Raw genomic sequence first — 16460 nt, 5'->3', positions numbered from 1 at the left:
TTGTTTAGATTTCTGAAGACTGTATATTATAAAAGTTAGACAGAAAATGAGCAGAAGTTAAAAATAGCAATCCTAGTAACAGTTTTGTGGGGCTCCTAAAGTGTTTTTTTTTTAATAGAAATTGTGTCCAAGTTATCCTTCCCTTAGCAGAATTTCTTTTTTTTAAGATCTTTTAAATTTATTTTTATGTGATGCTGAGGATCAAGCCAGTCTTTCACATGTGCCATGGAAGCACTCTACTATTGAGCCATGACCCCAGCACATCCCAAAGTTTTTTAAAAAGTTCCCTCTTCTTTTTCATTTATCTTTTAAGGCCCAAAACAGGCATCATAAAGGGACAATTACAACCAACTAAGACATTTGGATCACAAGATTTCATGTAATCTGTACCTAAGATTCCAATTAGAAAATAAGTGACAGTTTCTCTTTTTCTTATCATTTGTTACTTCCTCCATTTAAAAAAAAAACCCTATTTAAATTTTTAGTAAGAGGTATGTTTCATCAGGGATATAATAGGTGATGATTTCTTATGCTGGAGAATGGGAATATGTGAAGGTCAGTGCATGAATATTATTTTATATGATGAAAATATTCAACCTAAGACATCCAATTCTGCCTAAGAGGGGAAGCATATAAATGAATTGAGATGCCTCAACTTAGTCTTCTATTAACTGTCAAAAACCTTAAAATTCCATTAAAAATATCCTACCAGTAAAGATGCTCATAAATTGTTGGAATCATGAAATCAGTTGTCCAAGAAAGCCAGGCTATAAACAATAAAATTCCCCCTACGATCTTGGTTCAGGGTTGATATAGTTGTTTGTATCCAAATTTTGAAAAAGAGAGAAAAGTAAAATCAAGACTACATGCGACCAGAATTGTCAGGAAGGTGGGAGAATAACCATACATTTTGGGTTCACTGTAACTTACTAGGTTTATGATTTGGGGACAGAGTCCATTGCTTCATCTTTCAAATTGTATCATGATACCTGCCTTGGAGAGTTGATTTTGAGAATTATACAGAAGACTCAAAATATTTTTAAAAATATTTAGAATGATACCTGAACAATGGTAACTGCTATATAATTGCTAAATCTTATTTACTAGTGATTCTAACTTATGAATATTTGATACTATATGCTATGGTAATCTGTTTCTTGCCAGGCCTCAGAGACATATACCTCTAACTGTAAGTCAGTTTTATTAAGGTATATTCAGTTATCTATCAGCTATTTATATACATCTTTATACATCTTTAGGTAGTTTCAAGATCTAGAATCCTTCTATTGGATAAATGGGGGCCTCAAGTAACTAGGTTGAGGTTGAATGTATGTGAGGTTTGTCTTAGGTTATTTTCCCCCTAAAAATGGAAGAATTAGGTATAGAACATACCCCATTCCATAGAAAAGATTTCATACGTGGGTTCGGCCAGAAAGTAAAAATGAGATAAAACACGGAGAACTGAGAACCATGAATTAAGGTTCTGGAGGAAGGGCCAAATAATAAAAAATAAATCTTAGGATGGATGGAATAATTCCACCAAAGCTCACTTTACCTGTTACTTGGGGATATTTTTAAATAGGCTCTTCACATATTAAGTAATTCTTGCCCTCATCTAGCATCTGCATAGTATTATTAGGAACCAGAGCCTCTAGATTTTGCATTGGGTGGGCTTAAGGTGACATCTACGTACTTATGTATATATATATATACCCGCTACCATCAGAAATGAAGGATCAGAGTACTGCAAATGCAGCTAAGGAGTGAAGCCCTTGCCTAGCATGCAAAAACAACTGGGTTCAATGTCCAAATCACAAAAACATTTTTTAAAAAACCCACAACAAAGCAAAAACAAAAACCAACTAAGGGTAAGTACTATTCCACACTATAAGAAGATATTCAATTGTCTATCTAGATAGGACCAGGAGAAAAATGAGTAGAACAGCCAAACCAGATCATGCATTTATATGATCTCTTTGCTATCCAAAAGGAGAGAAAGCTGAAAAGAAAAGTTAGGAGCCAAATTTAAATGGGGTTGATAACAGTGGCAAAGATGCCAGAGGAAAAGCAGAACTCAAATCTCTAGTAATGTCAAATTGTAGACTAAAAAGGAAATAAAGTGTCACACTGAGAAACAGGAGGAATAGGGCCCCAGGAGCTAAGATAAAAATTTACTGAGCAATTTATTGCTGTATTAATTGACTGTCACTGGCCTAGCAGCAAATCAGCAACAGGGGTTCTGTAAAGGCATACTGTGGGTTCTGACAGCAGCTTATATCATAGAAAACCTCCTTCAAACCTGTTAGTGCTACAGTACTTAGGCAAGGTCCGAAATCTCATGAGGTCTTCATTCACATGTAAATTTCACACAAACCAAATTTTACTTTAGTACATCCAGTTTATCCACACCATACAGCCTAATCAGGTAATCAAAAAAGGCTCAAAATTCTTCCAGCAAAGGCTTAAATAATTTCCAACAAGGGTACTCAGGGATATATAGAAAATGTACTCAAAGCAAAAGACTTTTTTTTTTTAACTTCTTGTATAACAAAAATGGACTTCACTTCATTGATTTATATAGGAATATATATTTAACCCCCTATCAAAGTCAGACATTGGATATACAAAAATGAAGAAGATAGGATCTGGGCCTCAAGGGACTTACAGCATGTGTGGCGTGGAGACTGGCATGTAAATTAGTAAGGTTAATAAAATGTTACAGGTTCTATAACAAAAGTATGTCGATGGTAAAATAGGGAAATAAAAAGCAAGAGAGTGATCAATTCTACAGGGGTAGGGGGATCATAAATTCTTTAGAGAAAAGGTGACCCTTTAAAAAGTAGATGCATCAAATAAGGATATTAATATCTATTACATAAAATGAAATTATACACATGTACTTTTTCTTCATTAAAAAAGAGTGACATCGCTTTAGGGATGGGTAGTCTATATATAAATTTGAACAACTTCTGTGTTTCACTAGCCTCTTTGACAACTGAATTGTAACCAGTTATCATGCTAGCAATCAATAGCAACTGGCTCCGTTCATAAGGCAAACTAAGATGAAAGTGTTTGTTTTGTTTTTTTTACTTATTTTAAGTGACCATCCTTTCTATGATTTGGGTACATGTATATCTGTCTGAATATTATTGCTCATTGATTTTGGTAGTTATCTGTTATCCTTAGAGGTTATTCTTCCTGGACTTTCATAGCCAACTATATTTGAATAATTTCCAGGGCAATTATTTTGAACATAATTACTTGATAGCTTATGAATTGAAAAAGCAGAGCAGTAATATTAGAAACAAAGTTTCAGCAACTGGCACCCAGTTAGGTTTGGTTGTTATTTTCAGATGTGAACAAGACAAAGGTATATGGACAACACATTGGTCTCTTCGGCCACTCACTTATGTAGAGAGCAAAACTTTGGAAAGTACAATCTAGCAAAAATCCACTTACAAATGAATTCAGTTCTGGTCACTGGTCTCTGTGATCAACTAATGCTAAATATTAATCTTTATATGGGGAGTTACTTATGACCTCATACCTGATTATCTCAAATTAGAAACACAAAGCACCCAATCTATTACAAAGTTAACCTGTGAAGGAAGAGTCTTCTTTTTGGAGAAATGTTTTTATTATACATTCTCCACAGTAATATTTACATACTCCCCATAGTCTCACAGAAATTCCTGAGTGTCTTTGGTGGATAACTACTCTAAAATATCATCTCACTCCAGTAAGAATGGCAGCTGTTATGAAGACAAACAACAATAAGTGTTGGCGAGGATGTAGGGAAAAAGGTACACTCATACACTGCTAGTGGGACTGCAAATTGGTGCAGCCAATATGGAAAACAGTATGGAGATTCCTTGGAAATCTGGGAATGGAACCATCATTTGACCCAGATTGCCCTCTCCTTGGTCTATACCCAAAAGACTTAAAAACAGCATAATACAGGGACACAGCCACATCAATGTTTATAGCAGCACAATTCACAATAGCTAAACTGTGGAGCCAATCCAGATGCCCTTCAGTAAATGAATGGATAAAAAAAATGTGGCATATATACACAATGGAATTTTACTCAGCAATAAAAGAATAAAATCATGGCATTTGCAGGTAAATGAATGGATAACTTCAATTCTACATAATCCTCAAATATCATCTCTCATTGATTGAAACCCCATTATATTCCCACCCTAACGCTTCTCTCCTGAAATATCATGTTGGAAAAAAAATCCAGATTTAGTAAGTAAGCAGAGGCTTTAAATGAAAGGATTATTGCAAGAGGAAGAGGAAAGGAGTGCCTACAATACTCTGAGGTGGACCAGTGCAACAAGGAGAACACTGGCCATAAGATTTCTAAGCATGTCAAGAGGTAGGCAACAAAAGTTTTTCTTTTATAGGAAGGTGTAAACAAAGCTAGAAAACATTTGATGTGCATAAAAAGAATGACATGAGTGGATGGTAAGACAGAGAATGTTTTATCCTGAAGCAGTTTATTCTCAAGAGGTAATATTAAGAAGATATTGTATGTTGGCCAAAGTGCAGGGACATGTGGAAAGAAGTTAAAAAACATTGTTCCAATTGATCAGTGCATCAAGAAGAATGAGCTTATTATTTGTTAGGTAAAGAATGGGCATCTGAAGTGATGAGTCTGGCTTTGTCATCAGTAAACAAGTTGGATATCTATGTGTCTTGTCCATCTTATCTAAGTCATAGGGAGAAACATGGTTTTGTTTTGTTTCTTTTTTTTCTTTTTTAGCAGTTCTTAAAACACAAAGACCTGTTTATTTGTTTGTTTGTTTTTTGCTTTTTTTAATGTTTGCTGTTTTCCAGGATCACAGGACTCAGATAAAGTTCTACATTGTCCAATGATGTTAATCAAAGACAAACTGATATCAAACTGACATTGAATGGAGCTACCAGGAAATAACAGCTTTTAGTATAATGCTGGAATAAATAAAAAGCTCTGCCTTCCAAGTGGCTCATGTAGATGTGAGTTTCTTATATATGCCTAATCTTGATTAAAGGAATCTTAATTATTCAAGTCACATCAGAATTCAATATGAATAATAAACATAAGTGTATATTTTTTAACCTTGTTTTCTGTACTTCTCTCCAGCAGTATAGAGGAACAGGAAGATTTTCTGTGATATTCTCTGTTGACCTCCTTGCAGGGATATCTCAGGCTTTGGTCATTAACTACTTTAAGTTCTCAGTATTGATTACTTTTTACTGAAGAGATATATCTGACATGAAGTAAGCAGAGAAGAAAGAATCTAATGGTTTTGAAGACTCAAAGGGTAAGTCTATGGCAGAGTTATACAGAGAATCTTAAACTTCTAAATTTTAAAACTAAAACATTCCCATTTAAAAAGAAAAGAAAAAGAAAATCAAATTGTTTCCCTGTGTGAATATTACTGAAAAAGGCAAATAGCACTCTGCAACTACAGAAGAAGCAGGAAAAAATCTCTTTCTTGTGAATTCATCATTTCACAAACTCCAGGAGAGCAGAGAAGTGGACAGTGTACTGGAGAATGTTCCTGGGCTAGGTTCCCTACACATTTAAACCTGTAGAGAAAAGCAATATACAATATACAAAATAGTTAATTTTGCCACTGTGGTACAACCCAGGCCTTTTGAGGCCTTTTGGAAAGTATTTACAACCTTACCTTATCCAAATAAAATCTATTTCAGAAGTAAGAACTAAAAGTTTAATAAAGAAATACAATGTAGATCTTAAGAATATTAAGGAAATTTAATTAAGACATTTCTCTGTTTATAATAGTTTGGCAATTAAGCTGTTACCATATTGTCTGAAACAAAATAATAATAATAATAATAATAATAATAAGAAGAAGAAGAAGAAGAAGAAGAGGAGGAGGAGGAGGAGGAGGAGGAAGAAGAAGTAGCAATTCCCCAAATCTGTGTAGCAACTAAGTTCAAGCCCTAGAGCTGCTGAAGTTAGCTTTGTATTAGAAAAATAGCAAGTAAAAATGAACACAGAAATGACACAGATAAAATTTCTAAGCTGAAAACTGATTTTATTACTGTTAAATCACATGAATAATTTCTAATTGATTTCTGTTGGGCAGGAATGTTATATTCCAGAACCCTGTTCATCTATTTATCACAATATTCTATATGACATATGGAAACTAATACATTGCCTCATTAATATTTACAGTCTTTCTCTAGTTATGGCCCAGAGTTATTTAACATTCTAAAACACAGCATTTATAATTACATATTTTACATTTTACTCTAATTTTAATACTCTAATTTTTACTCTAATTTTTATATTGTTAGCATAACTAACTTTTTAACTATGTACTCTTTTCTCCCTTTACCATTAGCATATCAATCAAATTTGCATTATTCTGCTTTGCTCATTTTATTAAAAGTGAATTCAGGGCACAATTGACTTTTCATTTGTTTAACAAGTGAAGAAATATTTACCTTGACAGCCATTTCATTGTAGAGATTCATCTTCATAGTATAATGTGCTAGCTGTGAATCAAGAAGAAAAAAGATGGCATACATTTCAGTTGCACAAAGACAGTGCAGCCTATTTTTACATATAAAAGATAAGAATCTTTATACATAATACATAATAAGAGTTCTAGGCTTAGAAAAATGAAATCAAACTTTGTATTGAAGAGATAGGCTTCCTAATACATAATGCAAGCTTAACCAGAAAAATCTATGGTAGTCAAACTAGGAGCTAATGGAGATATATGATCATAAAATGCTCTCCGCTGAGTTTGATAATCAATGGTGCTCTACTGAGAATAGAATAACAAAGCAGAAATATTCACAAGTGCTGGTGACACGTAGTATTGTATGATTTATTCACTGGGGTTCTTTTAGCCAAAACTCACAGAAACATAAAAGGAATTCATATTTCAAGACGTCTGGTTTAATGAAAAATTCAAAGAAATGCTGTCTTCAGTCGAAATCGTTCAAGGATATGGATGCAGTGATGGAGCAAAATTGTGCCTTCCAACCATCTATGCAAAATGATATGTACTTAGCTGCCTCCTGAGTAATCCTTGGGAATTTTGTTTCATTTAGTATTCATTCTAACACTATAAAATCATAAATACAATGATATCATGTTATAGCAAATCCCTTGATAACGTTAAGACTTCCTGAAGTCTTGGTTTCTGTCTAGTAAAGACACATCTATTAATATACAAATCTCCATTATAGTAAATCATCATTCAGTAATGTAGCTTAATTCAATGAAAATATTGCTTTAAATAAAGCTTCTACATCTTCTCTATCATTTAATGAAAATGAAATATTAACATAACTCATGACAGTACAATAAACAGTAAGACCAATGAAATACACATTTTTCAACATGATATACAACTTGATCCATTTTTATTCAATCAAAATTTATTCAACTAACATAACTTCCGCCTTGGTAATGAGTGCTTTGTTTAGGACAAAAATAAGAAAAAAAATCTTCACCCTTTATCTAGGAGTTTTTTTCTCCATGACAAACAAGAATTCATATAAAAAGGTTTCCCTGTAATTAGTATCGTTTGAATTGCCTGGTCTGATCCAAAGCAAATTGTCTGTGGAGAGCAGCCGGGCTGGATTATTTATCAACAGTCTGAGCAATTAAGAAACAGTTGGTTGCAATATGTTATTTACAAATGAACACAATGTTACTTCATTTGAAATTCTCTTTCTTCCTTTATAGCAAGCAAGGCATGAGTTTGGCATTTCAGGTGATTTAAAATATTTACTTTACAACTGTTATTTCTTCAAGTCATATTGAAGCAGACATTTCTATTAAATATTTTATAAGGAAGAAGTATTATTGGAAATTACATATTCCAAAAAGTTTTGCCTCACAGAAAAGATGCTTCTTATCTTTATCATAACATTACTTCACTAAAAGTAGACATGCTAAAAGTGATTCTGCAATCTGTATATGGGGTAAAAATGGGAATTCATAACCCACTTGAATTAGAGTGTGAAATATGATATATCAAGAACTATGTAATGTTTTGAATAACCAACAATAAAAAATAAATAAATAAATAAAATTATTAAATATGTATGCAATATGTAAAAAAAGTAGTAGTGTATGATTTTTTGAATCAGAGACTCAGTCCCTGAATTCAATCCCTTAGTTTGCTTTATGTTATTTTATTTTAGTTTATTTTTAATTTTTTGATGGATCTTTCTATATTGCACAGGTTGGTTTTGAACTCATGGACTCAAGTGATCCTCCCTACTTAGTCACCCTATTCAGGCTCCTGAGTAACTAGCATTTGCCACCATGCCCAGCTGACTTTGCAAAAGTTACTTTAAGTTTCTCAATCTTGATTTTTATTCTTAGAAAATAAAGCATTACATGTTTCATTGAGTTGTTATAAAGATTAAAATAAGATAAAATAATGGATATAGCTGATTGTCATGAAAAGCATTATTATTTTATGTCTAAAAGTATATGATTTAGCTACAAGTAAACTTCAAAAAATTTTAAAAGGCTAAATTTTATTTTCAACTAATGGGAAATAAAGATATAGATTTTGAACTTAAGAATTCTGAATTCTCTATTTAAGAGGTGGAAAAGCACATTGATTCCAGCATTTCAGTCTCAAGTGAACTGCTACTTGGTACTACATTTATTTTCAATTCTCTGGCCCATATGCTTTTTAAAGACATTCCTGCCAAATGTGACACAAATATTATATGATCTCATTTATATGACATACATAGAGTAGTCAAATTCAGAGAGATAGAAAGTAGAAAAGTGGTTCCCAGGGGTTGGGGGAAGTCATATTGTTATTATATTATTATGTTTCAGTTGGGGATGATGAAAAATTTTTGGAAATAAATAGTAGTGATGATTGAATTAACAGTGTGAATGTAATTAAGGCCTGAATAATACAGTTAAAATGATTAAAATGGTAAATTTTATTTTGTATATATTTTATTATGATTTCTTTTAAAAAACACACAAAATTTATATGTGAATAGGAACTGTGCATTTCCACAAGCTATTTGGGAGAAATACTTAGTGTTATATAAAATTTTATCTCTGTGTTTATTCACCTTGAGCAATGATTATTATTTGTTACATTAATGTTTATACTTTGGTTACATTAGTTAAATATAAAAATCTTTGTTCTTAAAATTATTTTCTGTTCTAATTTTTTTTTGGCCATGATATGCAGTTGGACAAGAAAAGCATATGGTGAATAAAATATCCAAGAATGACAAGTTTTTGTAATTTCTCAATGGACAAAGTTTTTAATTTTCCTTAGTATTTATTAATCTTCTTTTATGATTAAGACACCACATATATTTTAAATGGGAAGACTATAGATATAAGGTGAAAATTAAACATAAAATGAGTATATACTGTTTCATCGTAATGGAAATGTGATGCTCAATTTTAGATGTTCAACATATGCTTGCTGAATAAATAAAAGAAAGGAAAGAGAGAGGGATGCTGGAAACAAGGAAAGATGGATAAAGAGAACTGATATCTTGTGTTTAAAACAGAGTATAAAGAATTCCTGGGATGGAGGTATTTGAACACTATCAACCATTTATTAGCTGTAAGGCCTTTGTCATATTATCTAGCTTTATTTTTAGAAGGCTTCTGAAAAATTTTTAGAAGAAAATACTTCTTTTGAACACTCAAATATTTGGTGGGGTGGCTAATATACACAAGGACTTTTGGACAGAGATACTATTCAGCAAAATTAGACTAGAGTGTTCACAGATGTTATTTATATCAGGTGTCCTTTCTGATTTGTTAGTCACCAATTCTGACAAGTGAATGAACTTCCTGTATAGACTGCCAAGTATTTTGAATAATATTCTGTGTCTAAGATAAACTTCTGACTACTTCACTTCACAGTGGCTCTTTGCTTTGTATTTTACACTGAGGAATTGAGTTCCTCATTCTCGCCCAGCACTTTGAATTTCCTGAGCTTTGTCAAGTCTTCTTATCCCATGACTGAAAGTCCTCATATCTGCATAATATTATTTTTAATTCATCTTGAACACTTTCTCTAGATTAATTTAGTCAAGTATTGTTTTTTTTAATCAAGTTATTTTAAATTTTTTAAAAGCAGACTTTTGGTGGTTTCCAGTTGCTTAAGGTAAGGAAGGCATCTTAATTAGGCTGACTGAAGTAAATAACATTCTTGAATTTTTCAGATCTCCAGGAGGAAGAGAGATGAAATTACAAACTAAGGTACATAACACTTAATCTTCTTATTTCCCTAGTAGGGAAATACTAATAAGAATATGTTCCATATTTGAGTCTGTCTCTTCGTGCCTGTCTTTCTCTCCCTCCCTTCTATCAGGTGATTTACAAAAGGGGGTGGATAAATATTGGAGCAGCCCCCAAATGGTGATAGTTAGGCTCCCTTGCCGAGGCTTCTGGTGGGCTGTTATGTTTTATGTTTTTAGTATGTAGCCAAGGCCATGAATTGGTTGTTTATGGTTAGTGTGTAGTCATGATCAGAAACACTCCGATTCACTATATTTACTTGAGATAATAAATTTGCTTGTGTGCATGAGTTCACTGAAGGAACCTTTTGGCAGTGTACCTTCTTTGTTTAGACTGTATATAAAAAGAGGCTAAATGGAACTGAGGAGGCAAAAATGGAACTGGCTGGGGGCTAAAGCCGAAGTTAAAGGCTAGAAGCTGTTGCCACCTATGAATAATGTCTACTATCCTAAGTGTGCTTTGCAGTTTGCATCTTCTTCCACCTACTGAGATCCTGAATCGGTTTCCTGGGTCTAAACCCCTGCACAACAGTAAGTTAGAATCACTACTTCACAGGTCAAAGTAACATTCAAAGTTCACCATCAAGTTCCAATATTTTTTTCCAATTACCTCTCACAACTCATTTCATTTAAACCTCAATCTGATAAATTAGTGCGTATTTTTCTTCTCTATTTCCATGTTTATATTACTTTGTCTTAACATTCACTCCTTTCCTTTCACCCCAAATCTATCTCCTGTTCTTATTTACAAACATTTTAGAAGAAACTATCTTTTCTCCCTTACTCTAAGTATAAACAACTGGAATAAACAGTAAGAATTCTCCTAGATCCACTAGATATTTTCAAAACTTTTCAAACCAGTAAGACATATATCTTTTAAAAAATAATAATGAAAGAAACAAAGATGGCAAACTTTGAATCTCAACTTTTCCAGTTTTATTATATTGCCAATTTTGGTGTTGTTCATTTAGCCTCTGGACCTGGACCATTTGATCCTTTCTCTCCTTGTTGTCCTTCCCAAAATGTTCCAATCATTTGGGATGAAGATTCTGACACCTAGCTAAAGGTCTTACTCTTTATCTTTTTTTAATACAACTCCTGTGTTATCTCAAAGGTTTTCATATTCAGGTGCACAGCACATTCAATTACCTACTCTCATTCCCAACAAACTGCACTTCAATTTGGCTTTATATTCCTACAGTATGCTCCATATCTTGTCAACTATAAATGTTCTACCTCTTGTATTAAACCCTGACTGCAAATTCCTCTGTTTAAGATCTTGATGGCTAAACTTCTATTCAAAAGCTCTAGACAGATCTCTCCTTTCCCTGATTTTGATTCCTTCCATATGCTTTCATATGTAATATACAATGGCTACTTGTTTTTGTTTTTTACTTGCACGGGAGCCCAGGCCCAGGGTAGGCTCAGTCTGCCCCACTGACAATCTGGTATTTTTGTTATTTGAACATACCATATGTTATTTACTCTTTTCTTTATTGTTGAACATTCTGACTGTAACCAAGAAGAGATGTATTTCAAGGAGGAAATGGCCAACTCTTTCAAAAGTAGAACCCTTAAAGTAATACACAGTAACAATAATTTTGAGTAATGTATCTGTATCACTTTACCAAATCAACTGATTTTATTTGCCAGACTGAGCAAAGGAATTGCCTGCATTAAAGTGATGACAACTTTCAGAAGCCATGCACAAATGGACAAGATATTTACTGAGTTCAAGTCTTTACATTTACTGCCATCTTTGTTTCATTTTGAGTTTAATAATTAAAATAATTTATTGTCAAGTAACTGTGCATATAGTTGCCTTGTATCTGATAACTGATAACCATCTCATTATTACCAACAGTTGATATTTAAAATAACTTTTCTTTTTCCATAAAAAAATAATCAAAAGCCAATTATATTCTTTCTCTTGGTTACTACAAATACAATCTTTAAATAAAAGTGAATCAAATCTAAACTCATTTCATCATTATGATGAAAATATGTTAATAAAATTTTTAATTAATATTAATAACAGAGTCTTAGGTTGACCTGCATTAGGTGTTTATTTACAATGTAACACTCTGAAGGGAATAAACAACATATACTTCAATTTTCTGCTCTGACATTAAAATGTGAAGAATGTTGTCTTATTATTTGTAACTGATTTAGAAGTCTTACAAGGAGAAATATCAAAAGAGTTGGGAATTTTTCACCTATAGAAGAAATATTTGTTCACCTAATGAGAAGAAATAAAAATGTCTATAGAAACAATCTTATCAGTTTTAAAATTAGTGACTGATATTTTACATATATTTACCATCTGTAGTAAGAAAAAATTGCTGGTATTTATCATGATATCATAAAGCAATTTGATAATTAATGGTATCCTTCATCCTATTTAAAGTTAATAAAATTTCCTTCCCTTATTATTTTTTAAATGATCATATATGGATACTTTGTAATAAGTATTAAAATATATAAGCCACAGATAAGTCTATTAACCCTAATTTTCAGCAATGTAATAAATTGTTTTAATAATTTGAAGAATATATCTTTTTAAAATCATAATTATCTTTAAAATTAAATTGTTCTACCATAGGCTATTAATACATTTCAACAAAAATTTTAATTAACTTGCCTGTAAATGTGGTTATCAAACATGTTATTCAAGTGGATAATCTCAATTTAAAAGCACAACATTGAGCTTTACAGTATTATAGTTAACATACATTTATTTAACAATAATTCATGTCAAGTTAATCATATAAGTCTTTATACTTTCTTGTCCCCAGATTATGATCTAAAAAAATAGCAAGTTTGATGTTAAATGTAATGCAAATTATAGTGATAAATATAAGACAGAAGTGCAAATTTAAGAATATAAAAATGTATACAAACTGTCCTAGTTTATATTAATAAATTTACTCAGGGAACACTTAATATGCTAATAATCTACTAGACAGTGATGAAAGAATATTTTAACATTTTTCTGGTATTGTTGCCTATGGGAGTAACTATTATAAACACGCATGGTGAAACACACCTGAACTTGCAAGCTACTTGGAAGACTGAGGCAGGGGAATCAATTGACCATAGGAATTCAAAGTCAGCTTAAACAACATAGGAAGACCCTGGCTCAAAAAAAAAAAATGACTTTATATCATCACTTGAAATAAAGCAGAGAACAGTAAGGAGAAGCTACACAGAACACTATATGGCTGAAAACGGGTAAGGTTCAAAACAACTGATTGTCCAGTAGAACTAGCAGGTCACAGTAAAATTACACTCATGGTTCAGCATGCATTGAAATGCATGTGCAGTGAGCACACACCCTGGGTGACTATAAATTGGTTGTTAATAAAACAGAAGAATCAGAGCACATCCTCAGTAGGAAAAAGTTTTCATGGTTGTGAATTAATAGTCCCGGAACCTTAAGACATGCAAATTTGGGTTATGTTACTATATTTTAAAAAGAAAGTTAAGTAGGAAGGTATGAAATGGAAATTGAAAAGAAAAAAATAAGAACAACAGTCATACAGAACCAAAGAAAGTGTCCAATCACACCAGAATAGTTCTACTCTTTGGGTTAATGAGGTTACTGTAGTAGAGAACACATGCCACTTTAAGGACTTGATAAGCTATTTATGTCATTGTGAAAATTAGTTAAGAACCTTGATAGAAACATTCTAGTATACTGATATTTTTGAGGAAAGCTGTCTCTAAAAATGTAGAACCTTCATAAAAAGATTCTAGGACTTCTGTCTTCACAGTTCTTTTTCTGCTTGATCACTGCCACTTTGAAACTGGTACCAACACCAAGTTTCTTACATATTTTCTTCCTTGGCCCCTGTGATGCTATGTCCCTTTTTATCCTGTTTATTTTCTATTTTAATTCCCTTGCCTCTTACTAAACTCTACCTGATATATTCCACAAGCCACAGTTCTTGGCCTGTTGCTCTATTGTTTAACTACATTTTTCTTTAGGTAGAAAAGCTTGTCATCTTATAATGATGACTATAAAGCTTTATCTTCAGTTCTGACCCTTAATCTAAGTGCCCATTCAATAATTTAGTTTAATAAACATTTGCTGAGTGCTAATTATGATATACCAGACATTCTGCTGAGACAGCATCAATGCCTTACAAGAATATCTCCACATGGAGGTGTAGTAACATCATCACAAACTCATAAGCTCCAAGCATCTTTTTGTAAGCATTTGGAAGTATCCCTGTTCAGAATGTTTCTTATAAATATCCTTGCTTTTGTTATCCCTAGCACAATCAGTTTCGATTAGATAAAAATGCACCTATCTGCTGGGTGTGGTGTGCCTATAATCCCAGGGACTCAGGAGGCTGAGGCAGGAGGATCGATCACAAGTTTGAGACCAGACTCAATTCAATCAAGTGTTAAGCAACTTAGTGAGACCCTGTCTCAAAATAAAAAATAAAAAGGGCTGGAAATGTGACTCACTTGTTAAGCACCTCTGGGTTCCATTCCTGGTGTCATGAAAACAAAAAAGAAAAGAAAATATCTCATCAGGTTACAAAACAAAAAAGTATATTTCTGACTCTCATGATGTGAGCTAAGGTTATGTTCCCCATGTCTTTTCATCTCAGCTCCAAGACTAAATACACAGCCCAGACATGAGGTGTGCAGGAGGGGAGGAGTAAGAAAGCTTCCTTTCTGGTTTGGATGAGAGGTGTCCCCCAAAAGCTCATATGTGAGACAATGAGAGAAGGTTCAGAGAGAAAAGACTGGGTTGTTAGAGACTTAACCTAATCAGTGAATTAATGCCCTCAGAGGAATTAACTGAGAGGTAACTGAAGTGGTTGGGTGTGGCTGGAGCAGATGGAAATTGGGGCATGGCTTGGGGGTATATATTTGTATTTGGCCAGTGGAGTTTCTCTATGCTTTCTGATCATCATGTGAGATGCTTCCCTCTGCCACACCCTTCTGCCATGATGTTCTGTGTCACCTCCAGCCTGAGGAATGGAGCTGGCTTTCTATGGACTAAAACCTCTGAAACCATGAGCTCTCAAATAAACTTTTCCTCTTTTAAAATTTTTCTGGTCCAATCTTAAAGTCACAATAGCAAAAAAGCTGCCTAAAACAGCTTCTTACATCTTCAACTTGGGTGTGGCATATGACTCATCAGTTTACAACACATGGCCCAGCCCAAAATCAATGGAATAGGAATGAATCATCTTTTTTGAGTGGATTGTAAATAATTTTGAACAGTAATATAACCCACCCTGGCTCACAGAAGAAATTTTGGAGTAGCTAAAGGATAACCAGAGAAGACATTTAGTATTTAACATGTGCATCCATAAGTATTTATATGGATCGTGAGTTTGGTATGTTAGGCACATCATTTTTTCTCTCTGAGCCTCCATTTCTTCATCTGTAATATGAAGAAAGATACCATCTGCACATTCTACATGCCAAAACATTACTAGGAACATATGAACATAAAATAAATGTTTTTAAGTAAGAAATTCCTTTATAAATGCAGGAAATGATTTTATAAATGTGACGTGCCACTGCTTATCTACCTTCTACTATTCTTCAAACTCTGTGCCAGATTGGTCAACATCTGCATTGTTTCTCAACACACTATGCTCATTCTCAATTTCAAAATTTCATTCATGCTGTTTTTCCCAAGCTCACTTCAAGTGCCATTTTCTTGACCTTTAAAGCGTACATTAACTCTCCATATGAACACTTACTATCTCTATGGTGTGTGTGTGTGTGTGTGTGTGTGTGCTGTTTGAACCTACAAAGCTGTGAGTGCCTCGTGATTCTGGTGCCAAGCCGAGACATTGGCTTTGGCATTTTGGTGGCCCGTACGCGGAACGTCTGAAATTTGGAGGTGAGTAAAATCGCTCCCCCCTGAGGGAAGGCGAGAGAATGGGTGACCATTTCAAAAAACAATGTGTTCTTGTTTTGATTTATTTCATTTTTGTTTCAAGCTGCCTATCCCTAGAAATTTCTCAGGCAAACTGGGAAAAATGGTTGGCTCAAGGTTTGAAGTTTGTTAGCCCCGAGAAAGAGAAAATTGATACAGTGAATTTTTATTCAGTTTTTGTTTCATTCAGTTGTGGTTTTGTTTTGTGTTATCTTATTGGATTGCGTTATCTTTATAGAAGATTAGAAATTATTAAAAAAGAAGCCGAAAAAGTGTT

At 33.2% G+C, this 16460-nt stretch overlaps 1 protein-coding gene across 1 annotated transcript in view; it reads right to left on the bottom strand.

Annotated features, from left to right (window-relative positions):
• Spata17 (spermatogenesis associated 17) overlaps window positions 1-16460 on the bottom strand; it is a 199713-nt gene that overhangs the window by 154214 nt on the left and 29039 nt on the right. The window contains exon 4 of the mRNA XM_005334959.3: window positions 6466-6516. Coding sequence (XP_005335016.2) covers window positions 6466-6516 — 51 coding nt within the window. The remainder of the gene's footprint in view (window positions 1-6465; window positions 6517-16460) is intronic.

The sequence above is a fragment of the Ictidomys tridecemlineatus genome, chromosome 10 (genome assembly GCF_052094955.1).
Source record: "Ictidomys tridecemlineatus isolate mIctTri1 chromosome 10, mIctTri1.hap1, whole genome shotgun sequence".
Classification (NCBI taxonomy): Eukaryota; Metazoa; Chordata; class Mammalia; order Rodentia; family Sciuridae; genus Ictidomys; species Ictidomys tridecemlineatus.
The sequence above is the reverse complement of the archived record's forward strand: the minus strand, read 5'-3'. Positions and strand labels throughout refer to the sequence as shown.